Here is a 23,341-nt window from a genome sequence, read left to right on the forward strand (position 1 = left end):
AAGATTTTATAGGGGAAGAAGGGAAAGGGGTGTGGTGAATCTGGGAGGGCGCAGGGTATTCCTTATTTGGTGGTCTTTTTGGGTATCCTGGGGCACCGTTAGTCCCGCCCCTCGAAAGGCGGGAAGGCTGGGCTGGGTTCAAAGTCCCCAGGTCAGTTCCTGGAACTGGGTGGTCCGGAATGTCTCCAGGGCAGTTTCTGGAACTGGGTGGTCCGGAGAATTTCGGTCTGATGCAACCTGTGAATCTGATTGTGTTCCCCTGCCTCGGGCCAGTTGGCCTTACAATATCCACCGAGGAACAGCTTGGTTTTTAATCACTCGGTGCAAAGTTAAACGCTCAATTACTTTGATTTATTAAGTAATAGTCATTGACAGTTCTGCTTTTCTCTGGAGCTCAAATGAATTTTGTAGCTCCAGCTTGAAAAGGACAGGACACACACAGTGACCGGACAGCTGTAGACTTAGTTTAAAAACAAACAAAAAGACCATAATGATATTATTTTGAGTTATCTCTGAAGAATAAGACAACTACTAAAATGTTTCTTAAAAATAAGGATGTGGAAGAAAGTGTCATCTATTAGCAGAGGAAATCAACCTTGCAAAGCTGAGTAACTGTTGGTCAGTTACATTACAGAGGAGGAACCTGTTGAACTTTGTGAAACCTAATTTTCTCAGGAAGAGATAGAAAGGAAGATTGCTAAGGTACAAGCCACTCTTGACAAAATGTGCATTGGTTCCCCTAACACAATAAGAAATACTTTAGCCAGTGAGGTTAAATTATTGGCATAAATAAATAAAGGGGGATGGTAAAACCTATTTGATAAGAGGAAAGAACATTTGACTCATTAAAGCATCAAGTGATAAAGCATTACAAAGCAAAACAAATCATTGCGAAGTTTTATTCTAATTGATTAACTGCGTATTCAAAGAAATACTCAGAGAGGATCAAGTGTTTTACATTTACAATCTTAGTCTAAATCTCTGGTCAGAATTTTTGTGCCTCTTCTTTTCATCATACTAGCCTTACCGATGCATTACATTTTTTTCAAAACTCCATGGGTTCCTTGCATTTCTACACATGTGGTTTCAAGATAGGGATTGTATTTTCCTCAAGGGCAGAGAGAAGATTTGCTGCAAGATAGCAAAGCTAATTTCTCCTTCCAGGGCAAAGTTTGCTTAGGTTTGCTAGCAGGACTTTCCTAAGCTTAGAGTTCCTTCATGCTGATTCAAACCCACTGCTTCTGCATCACCCACCTAGGAGCTCCATTTCACTCAGTGGAACTTGGGAGCAAAAGGAATGCATGAGAACCTGAAGCTCATGCTGCCTGTGCTGTAAGTAACAAAGTTCTTTGTCTCTGACAGAGGAATCTCATGCCTTCTGTCAACTTCTATGAAATTGTGGCAGGCTACTTGTTAGCTTGCAAGTAGGATAAAATATCTGATCCTTTGAAGTTCTAGGCAATGTGTCTCTTTCTTAGAGAAAGAACTACGCAGGGAAGTTCCTACTGAAAGGTAGCAGAATATGCCACCCCAAAATATGCCACTTTGGCATAAGGATTATTTTAAACTGAAGGCAACTGAGAAGAAACAGATACAAGAAAAGCTCTCTACTCGCCAATTGCCTAACAACAGGACCAAAGGGTCCCTCTTCCCCTCTCTACCAAGGACAGAAATGAATACTCTGAGACAAGTTTAGTCCCTTATCAATAAAGAAGGCAGGGACTTAAATCTGCATAACAAATCTTATGTTTGTTTATCTTTCTTTTCCTGGTAACCTCCCCGTAGCTAGTTTCCCCACACCTTTCTTTTCTCTTTAGCTGAAGATGGTATTTAAGCTGAAGTTCTAAGACACCTCTGAGAATTATTCATTTTTCTCTGGGTATCTCCTATGCATACATGAGGATTCGTGTTAATAAACCTCTGGGCTTTTTTTTCTCTTGTTCATCTGTTTTTTGTCGTAGAGATCTCACCCAAGAACTCAGAAGGGTAAAGGGAAATTGATTTTACCTCCCATACACTATCATGTGAGATACAGAAAGGATTTTCTACACTATAGTCTGCTGTATCTCTGTCTCTAAACCTAGTATTTCATATTATAAATTTTCTAGTATAGGAACTTACAATAAGTCAATAAAGAGTATTTTTTTAAAGTAACTGTATGATCAGGCCACCCAAGATGGCTGTTCTCTTGGTCTCTGTACATCCCCTGCTTGACCAGGCCTGCTTCACCTACACCCTACTCACCTGACTAACCTCCCCACATACTTGCCCCAGGCCTTAGCTAATCGCTGTTACTTTGGCCACAGTGATAGCTTATCAAAGGGGCAGTGAGAGGCGTGCTCCTCTGCTGGTTTTCCTGGTAACCAATGAGCCAACCTGATGTCAATTCCCCCTATAATTGGTAACCCACTGTCCCCGGAGCAAAGACTGCCCCATGTCCTCCCACTGTCCCCCACACATGGAGGGGTGTCGCTCCAGGACCTTGCTTCAGATGTCTAAGCTCCCCCATCCAATAAACCACTGATGTCTCTGTTGCTGACTCCGGGCCCTTTCTTCCGTCTTGAAACTGGTTAAGTACAGGGCTTGCAGGGCTGCGTAGTGCAGCCCAACGGTAATAGTAATGAAAATTTGCTCCATGATTCAGTGAGCACTGTATGAACAATATCATCTTATGAAAATGTAATGTATAAAAAACAATTTTAGGGGCGGAATCAAGATGGCATATTAGGAGGATGTGGAATTCACGTCTCCTCACAACTAGGGCACCTACCAGGCACCGGTGAGGGACCACGGACACCTAAGGGGATGGGAGGAACCCCCAGCGACCGGGTAGGACGTGGGGCATGGGGGGAGTGAAGGGGGAGGAGAAGTGGAGGCGGGACGGGACAGGCGCCCCTGAGGGGCGGCTGGGGGAGGGGAAGGGATCCCACGCCCGAAGGGGGAAATTGGGGAACCACTGGGAGGGCAGAGGATCAAAAGGGAGCGTGGCGAGCTTTCCCCTGTCCACTCGGACCCCCAGGAACCTGTTGAGATCCGGGGCCTGATCCTCTGCCCACCTAGGCTCCCTCCAGCTGTGCAGGTCCTGAGGGAGGGAAGGGGGAGCAAAAGTAAAGGTCGGACCTCCGGGACCCCTGAGGGGAAGCTGGGGGAGGGGAGGAGTTCCTACACCCAGTGGGACTCACCCACGGTTAGGGGTCCAGCAGCGACGGGGGAGACACTGGGGGAGACGGTACGGCAGGTCGTAAGGAACAGAAGGGAACGGGGCCAGTGCTTTCCCTGTCCACTCAGGCATGGGGAAGCCTGTTGGGCTCCCGGGCCTAATCCTCTGCCCTCGGAGCCTCCCTCCTGCTGTGCAGAACCCAAGCCCCGCCCCTACACCCCCACCCAGGGCCCCACCTCTACACTCGGAGACCCCCTCCAATGAGCTGGGCTTACATCCCACCCACACACCCTCACTCAGGGCCCTACCTGCAAACTCCAGAACTCCACCCTCTAGAGGCCCTCATTTCAATGTGCTGCCTCTACCTTCTGCAGCAGGTCCTAGCAGAGGCCCTGCCCCACTCTCAAACGTCAACTCCCCACCCGCAAAGGTCCCACCCCAGCCTAAACCCCACCCCTGCCTGAGTTCCACCCCACCCCACCCCCACCCCCAAACCCCTACCCCCGGCTAAACTCCGCACCCATTGCCAAGGCTTTTTCTTTATTTTTTTTTTCCTTTACTTTTTCCTCTTTTAGATTGGGGCTCTGTTTTACCTTGTTGATTCATTGTTGTTGATTCTTTTATATTCTTATTTTTCCTAATAAATCTTTTATTTTTCTAATTTTATTTTATTCTTTATATTTTGTTAGTGATCTCTCCTTTTGGCTTGTTGCCCCGTTCCCCCCCCAACCTTTTTCCTTGTGGCAGTCGTTTCAATTATGCTTTTATTTTTCCTAATATATTTTTTATCTTTCTAATTTTATTTTGTTTTTTATTCTTTGATATTGTACTACTCCTTTTTTTCTTTCTTTCTTTCTTCCTTTTTTTTTTTTTTTTTTCACTGTGCCATGAAGCTTGTGGGATCTTGGTTCCCAGGCCGGAGGTCGGGCCCAAGCTCCTGTGCTGGGAGCTCCAAGTCCAAACCGCTGGACTAACAGAGAACCTCAGACCCCAGGGAATATCAATCAGAGTGAGCCCTCCAAGAGGTCCTCATCTCAGCACCAAGACCCAGCTCTATCCAACTGCCTGCAAATTCCAGTGCTGGACATCTCAGGTCAAACAACCAATAAGACAGGAGTACAGCACCACCCATAAAAAATAAAAAAAGACAAAAAAAAATGTTACAGATGATGGAGCAAGGTAAAAGCTTACAAGATCAAATAAATGTAGATGAGATAGGCAACCTACCTGAAAAAGAATTCAGAGAAATGATAGTAAATCATTTTACTATCAAATCCAAAATATTGGAAACAGAATGGAGAAAATACAAGAAACATTTAACAAGGATCTAGAAGAACTAAAGAGCACACAAGCAGTTATGAACAACAGAATTGCTGAAATTAAAAATACTCGAGAAGGAATCAATAGCAGAATAACTGAGGTAGAAGAACGGATAAGTGGCCTGGAAGATAAAATAGTGGAAATAACTACTGCAGAGCAGAATAAAGAATGAAAAGCACTGAGGACAGTCTCAGAGACCTCTGGGAAAACATTAAATGCAGCAACAATCAAATTATAGGGGTCCCAGAAGGAGAAGAAAAAAGGAAAGGGTCTGAGAAAATATTTGAAAACATTATAGTCAAAAAACTTCCCTAATATGGGAAGTAAAATAGTGAACAAGTCCAGGAAGCACGGAGAGTACCATACAGAATAAACCCAAAGTCAAACACGCTTAGACACGTATTAATCAAGCTATCAAAAATTGAATACAAAGAAAAAATATTAAAAGCAGCAAGGAAAAAGCAACAAATAACATACAAGGGAATCCCCATAAGGTTAACAACTGATTTTTCAGCAGAAACTCTGCAAGCCGGAAGGACATGAAAGGACATATTTAAAGTGATGAAATGGAAAAACCTACACCCAAGATTACTCTACCTAGCAAGGATCTCATTCAGATTCGATGGAGAAATTAAAACGTTTACAGATAAGCAAAAGTTAAGAGAATTCAGCACCACCAAACCAGCTTTAAAACAAATGCTAAGGGATCTTCTCTAGGCAGGAAACACAAGACAAGGAAAACACCTACAAACACAAACACAAACCAATTAAGAACATGGTAATAGGAACATACATATCGATAATTACCTTAAATGTAAATGGATTAAATGCTCCAACCAAAAGACATAGACTGGCTGAATGGATACAAAAACAAGACTGGTACATATGCTGTCTACCAGAGACCCACGTCAGACCTAGGGACAAATACAGACTGAAAATGAGGGGTTGGAAAAGGATATTCCATGCAAATGGAAATCAGAAGAAAGCTGGAGTAGCAATTCTCGTATCAGACAAAATAGATTTTAAGATAAAGACTGTTATAAGAGACAAAGAAGGACACTACATAATGATCAAGGGATCAATCCAAGAAGATATAACAATTGTAAATATTTATGCACCCAACATAGGAGCACCTCAATACATAAGGCAAATGCTAACAGCCATAAAAGGAGAAATCAACAGTAACACAATCATAGTAGGGGACTTTAACACCCCACTTTCACCAAGGGACAGATCATCCAAAATGAAAATAAATAAGGAAACAAGCTTTAAATAAGCTTTAAATGACACATTAAACAAGATGGACTGAATTGATATTTATAGGACATTTTCACCCAAAAACAACAGAATACACTTTCTTCTCAAGTGCTCATGGAACATTCTTCAGGATAGGCTATATCTTGGGTCACAAATCAAGCTTTGGTAAATTTAAGAAAATTGAAATCATATAAAGTATCTTTTCTGACCACAACACTATGAGACTAGACATCAATTACAGGGAAAAAAACTAAAAAATACAAACATATGAAGGCTAAACAATATGCTACTAAATAACCAAGAGATCACTGAAGAAATCAAAGAGGAAATAAAAAAATACCTAGAAACAAATGACAATGAAAACACGATGACTCAAAACTTATGGGATGCAGCAAAAGCACTTCTAAAAGGAAAGTTTATAGCAATACAATCCTACCTCAAGAAACATCTCAAATAAACAACCTAACCTTACACCTAAAGCAATTAGAGAAAGAAGAACAAAAAAACCCTGCAAAGTTAGCAGAAGGAAAGAAATCATAAAGATAAGATCAGAAATAAATGAAAAAGAAGTGAGGAAACAATAGCAAAGATCAATAAACCTAAAAGCTGGTTCTTTGAGAAGATAAACAAAATTGATAAACCATTAGCCAGACTCATCAAGAAAAAAAGGGAGATGACTCAAATCAAAAGAATTAGAAATGAAAAAGGAGAAGTAAAAACTGACACTGCAGATATACAAAGGATCATAAGAGATTACTACAAGCAACTATATGCCAATAAAATGGACAACCTGGAAGAAATGGACAAATTCTTAGAAAATCACAACCTTCTGAGACTGAACCAGGAAGAAATAGAAAATATGAACAGACCAATCACAAGCACTGAAATTGAAACTGTGATTAAAAATCTTCCAACAAATAAAAGCCCAGTGCCAGATGGCTTCACAGGCGAACTCTATCAAACATTTAGAGAAGAGCTAACACCTATCCTTCTCAAACTCTTCCAAAGTATAGCAGAGGGAGGAACACTCCCAAACTCATTCTACGAGGCCACCATCACCCTAATACCAAAACCAGACAAAGATGCCACAAAAAAAGAAAGCTATAGGCCAATATCTCTGATGAACATAGATGCAAAAATCCTCAACAAAATACTAGCAAACAGAATCTGATAGCACATTAAAAGGATTATACACCATGATCAAGTGGGGTTTACCCCAGGAATGCAAGAATTCTTCAATATATGCAAATCAATCAATGTGATACACCATATTAACAAATTGAAGGATAAAAACCATATGATAATCTCAATAGATGCAGAAAAAGCTTTTGAGAAAATTCAACACCCATTTATGATTAAAAACTCTCCAGAAAGTAGGCATAGAGGGAACTTACCCCAACATAATAAAGTCCATATATGACAAACCCACAGCCAGCATCATTCTCAGTGGTGAAAAACTGAAAGCATTTCCTCTAAGATCAGGAAAAAGACAAGGTTGCCCACTCTCACCACTATTATTCAACATAGTTTTGGAAGTTTTATTCACAGCAATCAGAGATGAAAAAGAAATAAAAGGAATCCAAATCGGAAAAGAAGTAAAACTGTCACTGTTTGCAGATGACATGATACTATACATAGAGAATCCTAAAGATGCTACCAGAAAATACTAGAGCTAATCAATGAATTTGGTAAAGTAGCAGGATACAAAATTAATGCACAGAAATCTCTTGCATTCCTATACACTAATGATGAAAAACCTGAAAGAGAAATTAAGGAAACACTCCCATTTACCACTGCAACAAAAAGAATAAAATACCTAGGAATAAACCTACCTAAGGATACAAAAGACCTGTATGCAGGAAACTACAAGACACTGTTGAAAGAAATTAAAGATGATACAAACAGATGGAGAGAAATACTATGTTCTTGGATTGGAAGAATCAACATTGTGAAAATGATTATACTACCCCAAAGCATCTACAGATTCAATGCAATACTTATCAAACCACAAATGGCATTTTTCACAGAATCAGAACAAAAAATTTTACAATGTGTATGGAAACACAAAAGACCCTGAATAGCCAAAACAGCCTTGAGAAAGAAAAATGGAGCTGGAGGAATCAGGCTCCCAGACTTCAGACTATAGTACAAAGCTACAGTAATCAAGACAGTATGGTACTGGCACAAAATCAGAAGTATAGACCAATGGATCAGGATAGAAAGCCCAGAGATAAACCCACGCACATATGGTCATCTTATCTTTGATAAAGGAGGCAGGAATGTACAGTGGAGAAAGGACAGCCTCTTCAATAAGTGGTGCTGGGAAAACTGGACAGCTACATGTAAAATAATGCAATTAGAACACTTCCTAACACCACAAACAAAAATAAACTCAAAATGGATTAAAGGGGCTTCCCTGGTGGCGCAGTGGTTGAGAGTCCGCCTGCTGATGCAGGGGACACGGGTTCATGTCCCGGTCCGGGAGGATCCCACATGCCATGGAGCAGCTGGGCCCGTGAGCCATGGCCGCTGAGCCTGCGCCTCCAGAACCTGTTCTCTGCAACGGGAGAGGCCACAACAGTGAGAGGCCCACGTACTGCAAAAAAAAAAAAAAAGGATTAAAGACCTAAATGTAAGGCCATACACTATAAAACTCTTAGAAGAAAACATAGGCAGAGCACTCTATGACATAAATCACAGCAAGATCCTTTTTGACCCACCTCCTAGAGAAATGGAAATAAAAATAAACAAATGGGACCTAATGAAACTTAAAAGCTTTCGCACAACAAAGGAAACTATAAACAAGATGAAAAGACAACCCTCAGAATGGGAGAAAATATTTGCAAATGAAGCAATTGACAAAGGGTTAATCTCCAAACTATACAAGCAGCTCTTTGCAGCTCAGTATCAAAAAAACAAACATCCCACTGCAAAAATGGGCAGAAGACCTAAATAGACATTTCTCCAAAGAAGATATACAGATTGCCAAAAACACATGAAAAGGGCTTCCCTGGTGGTGCAGTGGTTGAGAGTCCGTCTGCCGATGCAGGGGACATGGGTTCGTGCCCCGGTCCGGGAGGATCCCACATGCCGCGGAGCGGCTGGGCCCGTGAGCCATGGCCGCTGAGCCTGCGCGTCCGGAGCCTGTGCTCCGCAACGGGAGAGGCCAAAATGGTGAGAGGCCCGCATACCGCAAAAAAAAAAAAAAAAAAGAGTGATGATATAGCATCTCAGTGCAAGCAACAGTGAGAATCTGTTACCACCCTTAGACTGAGGGGGCAAGGCAAGGAAGCAGCCACCGAAACCTGGAGGTAGTAGCTGTGTGGAGTGGGCCACCTGACGTGACCTTCAGTAGAGGGATGCACAATGAACTGGATGGAAGGGAACTGAGGAGCAAATACCACAGCCTCACTCTCTTCCCTGCCTCCGATTTCCTTTCAATGCTTCCACTGGCTGATCCCAATCAGAAAAAAGAGCATTCAAGGACACAATTCATAAAGGTCAGCCTCCCAGGGAACAGTTCAATGTAGAGGAGAGTGGAGCATGGATCGTTAGAGGCAAGCGGAAAAGATCAAACACAGTGAACAAAAATAAATCCGTAACTTACATTTATAATCCTGCCAAAGTTTAATGATTCTTCAGTTAGAGACTCAACTTACATAATTTTTCTGTAAGGCAAAAATCCAGATAAGTTGCCTAAAGTTAGTATTTATAGAATAATTATATCAAATGGTGAATCTCTCTTTAATTAAATCCAAATGCTTGATTGAGCAACTAGGCTATGGAGATGAGAGAGGGAGAATGAAAGAGAATCCAGGTTTTTATTCAGCCACCATGATTCCAGTACAGACTTGAGCCACCCATTACAAGAAGCACTGTGGCAACCAGCCCAGAAGAGGAGGTGGGGTGGTGCAGGGAGGAGAAAGGAGGATGTAACCTAGCAACAGAATCTTTAGGCCGCAGTTTGCTCATAAATTTTCAAAATGGAAGTTAGTGATATCAGAAAACGTAATTAAATCAAGAGAAAGTACCAAAAAGGTGTGAGTGAGGACATAGCAAATATCTAGGTATATGAGTAAGAAAGATCAAATATTTTTAAAAATTAAAATTCCTGTGCAAAATGTCTTTCTGTATAGTATTTTAAATACATGTACACATAAAGTAAAAAACTGTTTGGAAGGAAGCAGAACTGATTTCTATTGGAAAATGCACGTGCCTAAAATAGAGGTTTTTCAGTATAAATTGGAAAAATTAAATGATTATAGTCTCCACCTTAAAGTATTAACTAAGCAAACATGTATCTTCAAGCTTAAGACCCTATGATAGTTATTCAAGAATGAAAAAAATAGTTGATATTTAGATCAATTTTGATATTTCCTCCTGATTGATATCTGAGAAACATTCATGTAGAAAACTATCAGCTAACCATATCGTGCAGATAATAAATTAATACCTATAACAGCACAATTTCCCTTTATTTACTGATTTCAGTCATTCAGACACACTCTCTGACTTCAAGAGAATATGTTAATTGGTACACTAACTACATTTTCTTATTTTCTGTATTTTTAATGTTCTGGGATCTGGGTCCTCACTGACTGTCCCTCCCAGGAATAACCACTTCTTAGAGGTAGCAAAAGACTGAACAGGGAGTGTGCCTTTCATCGCAAACCAGCCAGTCCAGAGCCCAAACTCTGAACTATCTCCTCTCTCTGGCTCTTACTTGTCAAGAGGCAATGTCCTCTGCATTAATCTTCCTGGGGCCAAATACCAAGCACCTAGAAGAAACAGCTTCTCTGCCCCAGAGCCTGCTAAAATTATTCAAACCAGCCAATTCTAACCCTGCTTACCCTGCCTTGCCTGGTCATTCCCATGGAAACCAAAATAAAGGCTCCCACCCCAGGCTTTCCCCTTACTCCTTCTACCTCCTGACTGACCCTGGTGCTTCCCTATGTGGTCCTGCATGGTCTGGTGTGCCCCCTCCTCTTGGAAACTGTAACAAACTGTTTTTTTGTTTTGTTTTGTTTTGCGGTATGCGGGCCTCTCACTGTTGTGGCCTCTCGCTCCGGACGCGCAGGCTCAGCGGTCATGGCTCACGGGCCCAGTCGCTCTGTGGCATGTGGGATCTTCCCGGACCGGGGCACGAACCCGTGTCCCCTGCATCGGCAGGCGGACTCTCAACCACTGCGCCACCAGGGACGCCCCTAACAAACTGTTTTTTCAATGGCAATCGCCTCCTGATCTGTTGTCCTCATCATACTGGAATAACAATAAAACCTGCATTTTAAAACAATTGGTTCTAGTCATTGTTGTCTATTTTAACTCTTGAAGGAACTGTGCAATAAATATTTTAGAGATTGATAATTGACTCCAAGTTCATCTATTGGCTGTGTGACGTTGGGCAGAATAATACAACTTCTATGAATCTCAGTGCACCTTTGCAAAATGGGGGAATTCCCTACTAGCAGATAAATTAGTCCTCTTTCTGTTCTCTGTTTTTATAAGATATAATACTTTATACTAAATTATCTTCCCATTGGGAAATGTAGATTATATCCCTTTTCTGTTATCTGGCAAAAAAAAAAATCTATAATTGTACCTAGTTACAGTTTTATTTACTTGAGACCAGCCAAACCAGTGCTGACACAATTAAGATTTGATAGTTAAAACCCCACAAGGTGGCGGCAGAGGCAACACCATCAGCAGCCAGCAGCTCTACAGAGGAGCCTAAGGAAGGAAGGAATCAAGGCAAGTGCCTTTCTGGGAAGGGCGTGCATACACCTGAATGTCTAGGACTTGGCCTGTGCTGCTCTGGGTCTGCTGGGTCATCTAGGGTCCAGGGAACTTACTAAGCCACAGGCAGTGCTTGGCCTCACCTGAGATTCTGGGCCAGCTTTTAGAATTCATTTTGTGAGGAAGCTCAGGTTTTCTCTACAGTTCATTGTGATGTTCTACTAATACTGTATGTTACTGTTATTCTTAATCCCTAATTAACAACACACAGCACATTTATGTGCACATAAGCAGTCTATTCCTGAAAAACAAAATATTTCTGACATGTAAAACATCACTTACAGTCCAAGCTTGCAGCTTATTTACAGTCATCCATCTGTTAAAATCATAAATTCTTCATCTTAAAGTATTTTAAAAGAGATCATTTGTAGTAACAAAATAATTTGGACCACGCTATCATTAAAATTTTAAAAATCTCCCACATAGTACGATACGTCCCTCTTGAGGTTTTTAATTGCATTTGAGGGAGAAAGACTCAATGAAATGAAACCCTCTGTGCCAATTAAGTTCTAAAATTGTGTACCACTTCTGAGGGGTGGGAAGGACCATGCAAGCTCCCCTAGAGCTGTTGAATCTTTATACCCTCAACACAAATATGCATATAGACACACAAATGCAACACACGGATACACACATTCTAATTAGGAATTCAGAGGAGAAAAATTAAATTCTCTTAGGTGTATATCAGGAAATATTTTATTTTAAATATTTTTAAATATTATAAAATTTAATTTTCCTAGCTGAGGTTGAACAAGGGGATGCTCTACTACTTGTTTCAGTTTTCATCTTGCAAACCAGTGTCCTTTTCATCATATGTTTAGTGCTAATTTTTTATATTTTTGTGCTTTTTGTTGGTGATTTCACTGTTTTAAATGGCACCAAGCATAGTCCTGAAGTGTTATCTAGTGTATCCAAGCACTGGAAGGCTGTGATGTGCCTCAAAGAGAAATATGTGTTAGATAAGCTTCATTCAGGTGTGAGTTACAGTGTTGTTGACCCTGAGTATAATGTCAGTGAATTAACGAGATATATTAAATAAGGGGTCTTTAAATAGGAACACACGCAAAGCAAGGTTATGCATTGATTGGTTTTAAAAATGTTGTGAATTAGGCTCTCAGGAACCTAATACTTCCCCAGGAGAAGTCGTTCCATATTTGCTAATTCAGGGTGAGTTTATAACGAGTAACGAGACTCCACTGTACTCTCTGTTGGCCCTAGGCTAGCAGAGGTCCTCATCTCTAGCTCTCAACTCTGGCTGGAGAGTGGAATCACAGGTGGAATTGAAAGGAGAAATAATTGACAATAAAGTTCCAATCGTGGAGATTCTGATGCAATAAATAATTGTATATATGTCTCCCTGTGAGTCAAATATACAACTAGGCTTGAGAACAACTTTCTAGCTCACTTTGCCACCACAACAAAGAATTGAATGGCTGCTTTGGTACTTCCTATTGGGGATGCTCTTCAAGGGCAATGTGTGTGCTCAGGTAAGGAAAGCATCTAAAAAACAAATTTTTCTAGCCTTCTCTGGGTTATTTTTGTATTTTAATGGTCAAATAAAATGGCTTGAGCTCCTGTGACAAACAGTGTCTTACTATTAGAAATCAGAATTTTTTAGTATTTTGAGCAGGTATCACTTCATTTTAGGGGCGGTGTCACAGCCCAGTTCTAGCCAATGAGACATATAAAAAAAATTCTGCTGTGAGACTCCAGGGACACTTTTGTTTTCCTTCACTGTGGAGAAGGCAAGTGGGAGAAACTCTATGTTCCATGCTGCTACAACCTACTTTTAACTGGAGTTGTAGGAAGAAATGATGTTCAGAGCTGTAGTAGCCATTTTACAACCATGAGAGAAAAGCCAAGAAAATTACAGGATACATCCCAGAGTTCTGACCTCAATGAATCATTGGCTCTTCTTGTTATGTGAGAAAAATCAATTCCTGTTGCTGGGCCACACCTACTCAGGCATCGTCTTTACCTTGAAGCTGAAAGTATGCCTACTGAGATGGCCCTTCGTATCCTGTAGAGCATGGTAAGTCTGGCACAGTTCCTAAGATGTCTGACAATCCCTAGAGGGCTTATGCTCTCATTGTCTCTCTTGGATGGAATTCTCAATCCATGCTCCCTGTCTCACTTTCTACAGATACACTTTTCTCTCTGTGTAGCTCTGCTCCACCACATGGGGCCACTGCCTCTCCTTTATTAACCAAAGCACCACAACACAAACCTATTACATGTGGCAGCCTTTCATGGAAGACCTGGGACTAAGAAGAGTCAGTACAGCAAAGGCAACTCAGGAATGAACTTATTATATCCTGGCCACCCCTGCTGCAGGGAATCTCTCACAGATTCTTTCTCCCCTTGGAATGTCAATAAATCTACCTATGGAGATCTCTTCCTTGGAGATCTCTTCCTCACAGTTGAGGTCACCTCAGCTCACTCTCCGATGAACAGATGTTGAGTGTGTATAGGTATGTGCACACACATGCATTTACACATTTATTTGTGCAATTAAATATTGGTAGGAAATGCATTTGAAATATTAATAATGCCTATCTCTGGGTGATAGGATTATAAGTAATTCATATAATCTTCTTCAATATGATGTGATTTTCCCCCTGAAATTTCTACAGTGAATATAAACTATTTTTTCAATAAAAATTAATTTTTTAAAAAGGGTCCAATTCTGGAACAAATCTGCTGGGCAGCATGTCTGGCAATAGGCTATGAAATATATTCAAGTTCCGTGTATTAACTTAATATACCAACATTTGTCACAAAGCAATAATAACGCTAGCAACTTGGAATATTCTACTTCTACGATCTAAACGTTGAATTTCTTTTCCTCCCGGAGCTTTCTCTCCTTTCACCTCCACACCTTCCCCCTTCATTCTTATTAATACTGCTCTTCAAATTTAACAAAACCTCTAGCCCTTGGGAAGCTCTCTAGAGCTGTAGTCTCCAAGTACTTTGTTCTTTTATTTTTTATAAATGTATTTATTTTTTTTGCTGCGTTGGGTCTTTGTTTCTGTGCGAGGGCTTTCTCTAGTTGTGGCAAGCGGGGGCCACTCTTCATCGCGGGGCGCAGCCCTCTCACTATCGCGGCTTCTCTTGTTGCGGAGCACAGGCTCCAGACGCGCACGCAGGCTCAGTAGTTGTGGCTCACGGGCCCAGTTGCTCCGCGGCATGTGGGATCTTCCCAGACCAGGGCTCGAACCCGTATCCCCTGCATTGGCAGGCAGATTCTCAACCACTGTGCCACCAGGGAAGCCCCAAGTACTTTGTTCTTGATTCCTATCAGCTAAAATATTTGAACACGAACCCCAATAAATATATATATTTATAAAATCTTTACATGTACAAATATATATATATAAATATATATATATATATTTAGAAAATCTTTACATGTACAAATATAATGACATATCCTAAAATACAAACAATATAAACAATACAAACTTAAAAGTAAGGGATCAGGGCTTCACATGTGCACATTTAAAACCAAAAGTTTATAACTGAAATTTTGGAAGTAATTAAGAAATGGGTATCATGATCTAGTAAACTTAGAATTTTTTTCTACTTTGGAACTATTTATGTTTTTGAAATATAAACAATATCCTTTTTTTTAACATCTTTATTGGCATATACTTGCTTTACAATGTTGTGTTAGTTTCTGCTGTGCAGCAAAGTGAATCAGTTATACATATACATATATCCCCATATCCCCTCCCTCTTGTGCCTCCCTGCCACCCTCCCTATCCCATCCCTCTAGGTGGTCACAAAGCACCCAGCTGATCTCCGTGCACTATGCGGCTGCTTCCCACTAGCTACCTATTTGAGAATGGACCTGAGGACACGGGGAGGGGGAAGGGTAAGCTGGGACGAAGTGAGAGAGTAGCATTGACATATAAACGGTATCCTTTCAATAAACTTTTCTGCTAAATCAGCCTATCAGCTTTTGTTTCTTGCAAAAAGGGATCCTGTGTAAGTATCAGTTAGATGGCTAGTTATTATAAATGTTTATGTGTATAACTAAGTTATTTCCTCTATCACCTGTACATTTGTTGAGGGTTAGCAACATCTTTTACTCATCGTTTGTATAAAAATGCTGGCAGTCATGTATAGGGCATGTATAACATGCCAGGACTAGTGCTAAGTGCTTCCAACAACCTTATGACATAGTACTGGTATCATTATCATTCTCGTTTTACAACTGAGAAATTTGAGGTTATTTTCCTAAGATCACACAGCAATTAAGAGGCAGTGCTGAGATGTGAATCCTGATATCCTGAGCTCACAGTCTCTAAGCTTAATCACAGCTCTATTCTGCTAGTCAAAGGGTATCTAACTGTAAATTACACAGAATAGGTTCTTTATTGATACAATTTAGTAAACAAGTGAAAAAAGCAGAGCAACAATTCTAGAAGCATTTCCTCATCAAAATAAATTTATTGTCATTTTCTTTGGAAAAGGCATTACTGCCATGTGTGGCCATTAAATTGTAGTTCTAGTTTGTCAAAGAAGTGGCAGTTACGATTTTTACTACTTCTTAGCTGTAGAAAACTCAAATGGTAAGTTGGATAACAGCAAGAATCTGTTATCTAGCACCTTCCTGAACTACAATTTAAAAAACAAAACGCTAAAAGGTGACTTTTAAAACTGATGGAGACTGAAATATTTCTTTTGGGTTTAAAAAGAAAAGGCAGCTCTAGAAAAAAGGAAAAGATATAGCTCAGTATGACTTCCTACCTCAAAGGAGAAAGGAAACAGAAACTTATGTTTAGAAACAATAAGGAGGATGTTAATAAAAGTTATCTTAAGAAATGTGACAGAGGAAACCCTTATTAAAACAAAAAAGAAAATAAACTAAACCATGGTGCAAAAATATAGATGAAGAAAAAGGATACATTTTGAGAGACTGGCTTTCTTTTTCCTCAACTTCTTTCCTCCAGCAGTGGCTCTATCAAGACTATGGTAGAGCTTCCCTGGTGGCGCAGTGGTTGAGAGTCCACCTGCTGATGTAGGGGACGCGGGTTCGTGCCCTGGTCCAGGAGGATCCCACATGCCGCGGAGTGGCTGGGCCCGTGAGCCATGGCCGCTGAGCCTACGCGTCTGGTGCCTGTGCTCCGCAACAGGAGAGGCCACAACAGTGAGAGGCCCGCGTACTGCAAAAAAAAAAGACTATGGTAGATTCCCAAAAATAAAGAGGTTTCTATTTTCCCTCAGGATCAGTCCTCATCACTCAATCTTCATCCAGCAAAGTGACTCTTACCTGAAAGTAAATATGTATTGATAATTTTTATTGATGGGTATTATGTGATGCTAACGGTGAGGGTCAGGAGAGGGCATCTATATGGAAAATCAACCAGTGAAACTGCAATGTGCATTATTAGCTAGATCTTACCAGAGTCCTCATAGCACTTATCCTCACCTGGCACACTGTATATTTTCTAGTTATTATTTATTTTCTGTCTTCCCACTCCCATTAGAATGTCAGACCCATAAAAGTAGGAACTTTGTTTAGTTTTATAAACTGCTCCTAGAGCAACACTGGTCACATAGTAGGTTCTTTTTTTTTAAAAAATAGATTTACTTAATTTATTTTTTGGCTGCTTTGGGTCTTCGTTGCTGTGTGCGGGCTTTCTCTAGTTGCGGTGAGCAGGGGCTACTCTTCGTTGCAGTGCGAGGGCTTCTCATTGCGGTAGCTTCTCTTGCTGTGGAGCACGGGCTCGAGGTGCGCAGGCTTCATTAGTTGTGGCACACAGGCTCAGTAGTTGTGGCACATGGTCTTAGTTGCTCCGCGGCATGTGGGATCTTCCCGGACCAGGGCTCGAACCCATGTCTCCTGCATTGGCAGGCGGATTCTTAAGTGCCACCAGGGAAGCCCCACATAGTAGGTTCTTAATAACATTTTTTAAAGTGATTGAATGAATGAATGAATGGTATAATCTAAATACCAAACATTTAAACTTCCACTTTTGACCCTCTTTCACCAGGACAGCAATTCTGTGGTGTTAAGAAGATGTCATTATTTCCCCATATTTAATAAGCAACCCCTTTTTATTCCCCAATGTTTGAAACTAAAGGACAGACGGATGAGTAACAGGGGACAGAATGTTTTTTGGTTTGTTTGTTTGTTTGTTCTTGCTTTAACATACTGAATAAAACCTGCCAGCACCTGAGGGGGTGAGCGGGACTTTAATAGCCCTAACAGATATCTTTGTAGACACATAACTAAAATTGATAATTTGAATACTTCTGTAGAAATGTCTAATGTGGTTATCTTCTACCTACAAGATAAACTCTCCAAAGTAAATAAAGATATGGTCCTATTTTATGAAGAGACAGCAAAGAATAGCATAAATCAGGCTCACCTGCAAGGCCAAGGTTCTATTTCACTTCAACAACTTTCACTGTGTGTTTGACATTAAGCCAGCTGCCGGGTCAAGGCAAATAAAATTCCCATTCAGGGGGAAAATCAGCAAGGGCCTACTATTTGTAGAGTATTGTACTGGTCCTGTGTAAATATGTCCTATCTTCAAGCAGCTTACAATCCTTGGGGAAGAAAAAAGGCTTAGCTACATAATATAATTAGCAAATAATATAAGACGACAGCTATAAAGTACTCAATTGGGTATTTTCTATGCCTCCGGTAAATACAAAGATTCTGTGTTTCACTTATCCAGTCCAAAACTCCACCAAGCTTCCCTGGCCTATCCAAACTTCATTGAATGTGCATTGCTAGCAGATTCCTTTTCCTAAATATATCTTTTTGACAGCCTAAATGACCCCTTCCTCCTCCATATAATTCTGGACCATGAGGTTCTCATTATGAAGCAGATAAACTACCACCCACAGTCATCCAGGGTTGCAGAACACCTGAATGAGTAGCCACGTGAAGGACTCACATTTATGTGGCTTCTGTACTGAACCAAAGCTGCCACTTCTCAGTGTGGGTGTCTCTTCCCTCATGACATAGACAAATGTTGATGTTTACTACAAGTTGGTACATTAGTTGCTAATTAAGTTCCTAGCTGCTTCAGCCAAAACTTGCTGTATTGAATCCAAGAAAAGAATGGCAGCTACATCAAAAATAAGTTGTTGGGGATTTTGTTTTGTTTTATTAAAGGAAAGTTGTATATTAAAGAATATGGGGAACTTACATACTGGGAGATGGGAAACCTTCAGTCTTGGCTTCCTCCTAAGCTGAGTTGGTGGTTCAAGTCCTTCAGCATCTGTCACCAGGCCTTGGTCAAAGCCAAATAAATACTACTATCTATGCATGAGGCGATACAGTTAATTGCTTATCATTACTTGCTCTTTTGCATACCCACCCACAAATTCCCAAAGAGTTACTTCTTGGGGACCCACAGAAGGGCAGGTTTGTTCTGGAAAGGGTACAGAGGTCACTTCATCCTGGGGTTCTGGGCTTAACACATCTCTGAAAAGATGTCTTCTTAGCTTCATCTCTCTGCCTGTCCCCTGTAATCTTACCACTCAGGCGCGGCCAGGGGCTGCCTGTATTCACCAGCCAAGGCTAACACCTTGCTGCTGACATCAGGATCTGTGGCAGTTTCTCTTCCCCTCTGGGCTGGGAAGCCCCCAGTCACGCGCTTGCACCCCCTCCACATCTTAGCTGACAAGGGGTGATGCGAGACGGCCCTGGGAAAGAAGTCTGAATTTTAAGGCCAAACCCTGCAAGGTAGACGAAATACCCGCTGGCATTGCTGGAGCGCTGCCGTCTTACTCACTGGAAGAAAGAATTCCCTTTCCTTTTCTTTTTCCCACAGGGCCCTTGACCGAAGGACTGCGCATACCGGAACCGACCAAAGGGTGGCTCCTCCCAGACCAGACACTCCCCGCCCGGCGGATTACGTGTGGAAAGTCCTGAAGAAGAGAATCGAAACAGAAACCGTAATCAGGCAAACTATATAACTGCCTGGCGGAAAGCTGGCCCAGAAGCTTCCACCCTAGTGCGCAGACGAGGCGCACCGGTCCCCGGCCCCTGCGAGCGCCCGCCGCCGCCGCGTCCTGCCTACCTGCCCGCCTGCCCAGGTGCGACCGCGCCCTCGCGCGCCCGCCTGGGCGTCGTGCAGGCAACCCCGTCGTTGCCAGGAGCATCGCTGCAGACCCTGCCGCTCCAAAGCAGCGGGCCACACATCTCATCCGCTGAGCTGAGAACGGCAACTTGTCCGTCTACTGGGGAGAATCTTCTCCGGCCTCTGAGAAGGAAAGATGTCGTCGGATGGGTATTCCGCAGACAAGAATTTCTGCTATCTCATTTCGTGTTTCAGGGCCCGAGTGAAAATGTACATCCAGGTGGAGCCAGTACTGGACTACCTGACCTTTCTACCTGCAGAGGTGAAAGAGCAGATTCAGAGGACGGCCGCCACCACCGGGAACATGCAGGCAGCTGATCTGCTTCTGAACACTTTGGAGAAGGGGGTCTGGCCCCTCGGCTGGACTAGGATGTTTGTGGATGCCCTCCGGCTAGCAGGCAACCCCTTAGCCGCCCGCTACGTGAACCCTGAGCTCACCGACTTGCCCTCTCCATCCTTTGAGAATGCTCACGATGAGTGTCTCCAATTGCTGAACCTCCTTCAGCCCACACTGGTGGACAAGCTTCTGGTTACAGATGTCTTGGATAGATGTGTGATGGAAGAGCTGTTGACAGTTGAAGACAGAAATCGGGTAGGTGTCAGTTCAAATGGAGCTGGACTTGTAGGCAGATACAGGTATTGCAACTCGGGGTTGTTCCTCCATTTGCCCCATTCCAAATGTTCTTTGATATCTTTTGGTAAATTTGGATCCCTCCTTGAGAAGAGAATATCTAGGCTTTTAAAAACATAATTTTGAAAACGGCTACTTTTCTAATTCTTTCACTGAAATAAACTAAAGAGGAGTTAACTTTAGAATAATAATGTATGCTAATAGACGACATTTATTAAACACTTACTGTGTGCAATTAGTATCATTTGCAAAATGTATTATCAGAGTTCATGCTCGCAATAATCTATTGAGGTTTTTTTATGTTATTAACTGTGCCGTTTTACAGATGAGAAAACTGAGGCAGTTTAAATAACTTGCCGAAGTTCTCCCAGGAAGACATTAGCAGAGCTAGGGATTTAGTTCCTGATGGTGTGAAATTTTATGTCTTATTTTATAAAGTTCCATAGAACAGGGATCAGCAAACCATGATCCATGGGCTAAATCCAGCCCGAAAGCTAAGAATGGTGTTTAAATTTTTAAATTTTCAGTTCATAAAGAAAGTTTTATTGGAACACAGCCAGTGCTCATTCATTTACATGCTATGATTGCTCTTGCGCTTTAAGAGCATTTGTACAGAGACGTATATCCCACAAAGCCTAAAATATTTATTATCTGGGCTTTAAACAAAACATTTGCCAATCTCTGGCCTATATTATGCACTATACCATTTAATTTTGATCCAAATGGGGAAACTACATAGTACACACACACAGACACACACACTTTTTTTTTCTTTACTCAAAGTTTCAACTCTCTGGGAATCAAAAATTGGAGATAATTAACTGAAAAAATATGTTGCTAGTTGCAGTTTTTCATATTAATAAAAGAATAGTGGACTTTTTACGTGGCATTTTGACAGGATGAATTTTACAGGTGACTTTACACTTAATGTTTTATTGTTCATTGTTTTTCAATGAGCAAGGATGTCCTGTGGAGTATAGAAATGCTTACCTATTTAAATCTGACTTACTCAGGGTGTGCATCAAAAGTCTTGTTTTGAAAGGCATGTAGGCAAATAAACCCATTTTGAGGGTCAAAGTCTAACACGCTATGATTTTTGACACTTTCTTTCTCTCTTTCTTTTTAATTCATCAACTGTTTGTATCCTTGTTACAAAGTTCTGGGCATGGGACTCCTATCAGCCTATGATGTGACTTGGTCTTTAGTGACTAAAGTTAATACTCCTTCGTCCACTTGACAGCCATAGGGCCTGTCCAAAGACCCAAGCATGCATCTAATTCTGAGGACTGGTTTTCCCAACTAGTAAATTACATTACACTGTTGTCGGTAACGTTTATGTAGTTTTGTGTATTGAGAACCAGCTAGAACGCATTATAGTAGTCCAGCTGGATATGACAAATGTGTACATCACTGTGGCAGAAACTTAATTTGGAAGACAGTATGCAGCCTTCAAGCCAGCTGGAGATGGAAGATGGCATTTCCAGCCACAGTAGCTGTTAGGAAGTCCAGAAGCAACAGAGTCCAGTAACACCACAAAGCTGTTTATGTTTGGTGGGTACGATGTCCCGATTGCCAGCGAAACAGCACTTCTCCTTATTTACTCTAAATATGTCTGCCTATCAGCATCACTTTTGTCTTGCCTGGATTGAATTTCTGCCAGCTAGTTTTTATCCAAGTTCTTGATTCTGGCAAGCTTGGAGGCAGCTAGCAGGAATGCAAGGGATTTGACACAAAGAAGATATAGAGTAAAGGGACATTTGTGTAGTGGTAGCAGTTAAGGCCAAAGCAACCCAAATTCTCCCTCAGAGTCGTATTTCAAAGGAGGCCCTGAAAGCTAGAGGAGCTATGTATCTGAGGCTTTCAAAGGAGCAATAGTGTCTGCGTGAAACTTTGGAATAGTTTTTGTACACGTCATTTTACAGGTACCATCAGTCTCAAAAGGAATCAATGGCGGATGATGGAAAGGCACCACTAGGTTTAGAAGAATCCACAGCATGTTGATATGGGGTCCTTGAGGAATGTTTATCGTATAACAGCAAAGTGTAGTGGGGAAAGCATGGGAATTTGGAATGGCAAGACCTGGATTTGAGATCTATCTCTGTTTCTTACCATCTGCGTTACTTTGGACTGCATTATTTGTTTCCTGATCCTAAGTGTACCCATGAAAATGGACATAATAATAATTTCCTCTCTCATTCACAGTATTTTATTGAACATGAGTGAGAAATAGTGTTTATGAAAAAGCTTTATAAATAAGAAAGAGCTGTTTGGTTATGATGGTGACTTCTATTATTTATTTGGTCACATTTCCTTGTGAATTTAACGTTTCAGGGATTTAGGTAAATACCCCATGTTGAAATTGAGATCTGCCTCCTAAAGTCCCTGGATTAAACTGTGATTTGAGTTTTTCATCTATGTTTTTTATGTTTACAATGTTTTTCATCTAAGGATGAAACTAGAACCCAGTTACGACTAAGTATAATATTGGTGCTTAATGGGTGTTGATTGATTGGATTTATTTCCAAGGAATTGTCTGGAATAAGAAATGAAAACACTTGGAGTAATGAATTGCCTTGCCAGGCATTGGGGAATGGATGGGTGGATGATGAATATAAGATCGCCAAATCTGCTTTTTTGACACCTTAAGATAGCATTTAAGTAAGAAATCAGAACTTCTAAAAAACATTTTATTTTAATGCTTTTCCTGTTTTCCGGTTGACACTTTCTACTTGGTCTTGGATTCTCACCTCCACCTCCCAATCCCTGCCCCTCTTACATAAGCGCTTCTAAAAACATGATCCTAGATTTAGCTTTGTGACCAGCAGGTACCCAAAGAAATTTATTTAATCGACTGATTATTCATTCATTCGGTTTAAATTTATGGAGCGGCACCTTGCATCAGACACCATGCTAGTGCTGACATGATTAGAGAATAACACAAATACTGTCTGTGCTTTCATGGAGTTTACGATGCAGTGTTGATCAGTGTTCATTCTTCTAACAAATAATTAAAGAATGTCTAGTATATGTGAGGCACTATTGCAAACACTGAGGACTCAGCAATAAATACAAGAATCA

At 41.2% G+C, this 23,341-nt stretch overlaps 1 protein-coding gene and 1 long non-coding RNA gene across 5 annotated transcripts in view; one reads left to right on the plus strand and one right to left on the minus strand.

Annotated features, from left to right (window-relative positions):
- Positions 1-13,093: 13,093 nt before the first annotated feature.
- On the minus strand, positions 13,094-20,082 carry LOC111172802 (uncharacterized). The gene is made up of 3 exons (XR_002644031.3): positions 18,697-20,082; positions 17,908-18,088; positions 13,094-16,698 (listed from the first exon to the last, which is right to left on the minus strand). It is a non-coding gene; the product is annotated as an uncharacterized LOC111172802 (long non-coding RNA).
- Positions 19,380-23,341, plus strand: part of IFIH1 (interferon induced with helicase C domain 1) — an 81,775-nt gene continuing 77,813 nt past the window's right edge. Inside the window, exon 1 of one of the 4 annotated variants that reach the window (XM_089916751.1) lies at positions 19,380-20,224. In XM_089916751.1, the coding sequence (XP_089772877.1) occupies positions 19,769-20,224 (456 nt within the window). In that variant the 5' untranslated portion in view covers positions 19,380-19,768. The remainder of the gene's footprint in view (positions 20,225-23,341) is intronic. The other 3 variants (XM_089916752.1, XM_089916753.1, XM_022569891.3) reach the window with 3 other exon arrangements.

This window comes from Delphinapterus leucas, chromosome 8 (assembly GCF_059928025.1).
Source record: "Delphinapterus leucas isolate spDelLeu-1000000601 "Yukka" chromosome 8, BTC_Dleu_Yukka2, whole genome shotgun sequence".
NCBI classification, from domain to species: Eukaryota; Metazoa; Chordata; class Mammalia; order Artiodactyla; family Monodontidae; genus Delphinapterus; species Delphinapterus leucas.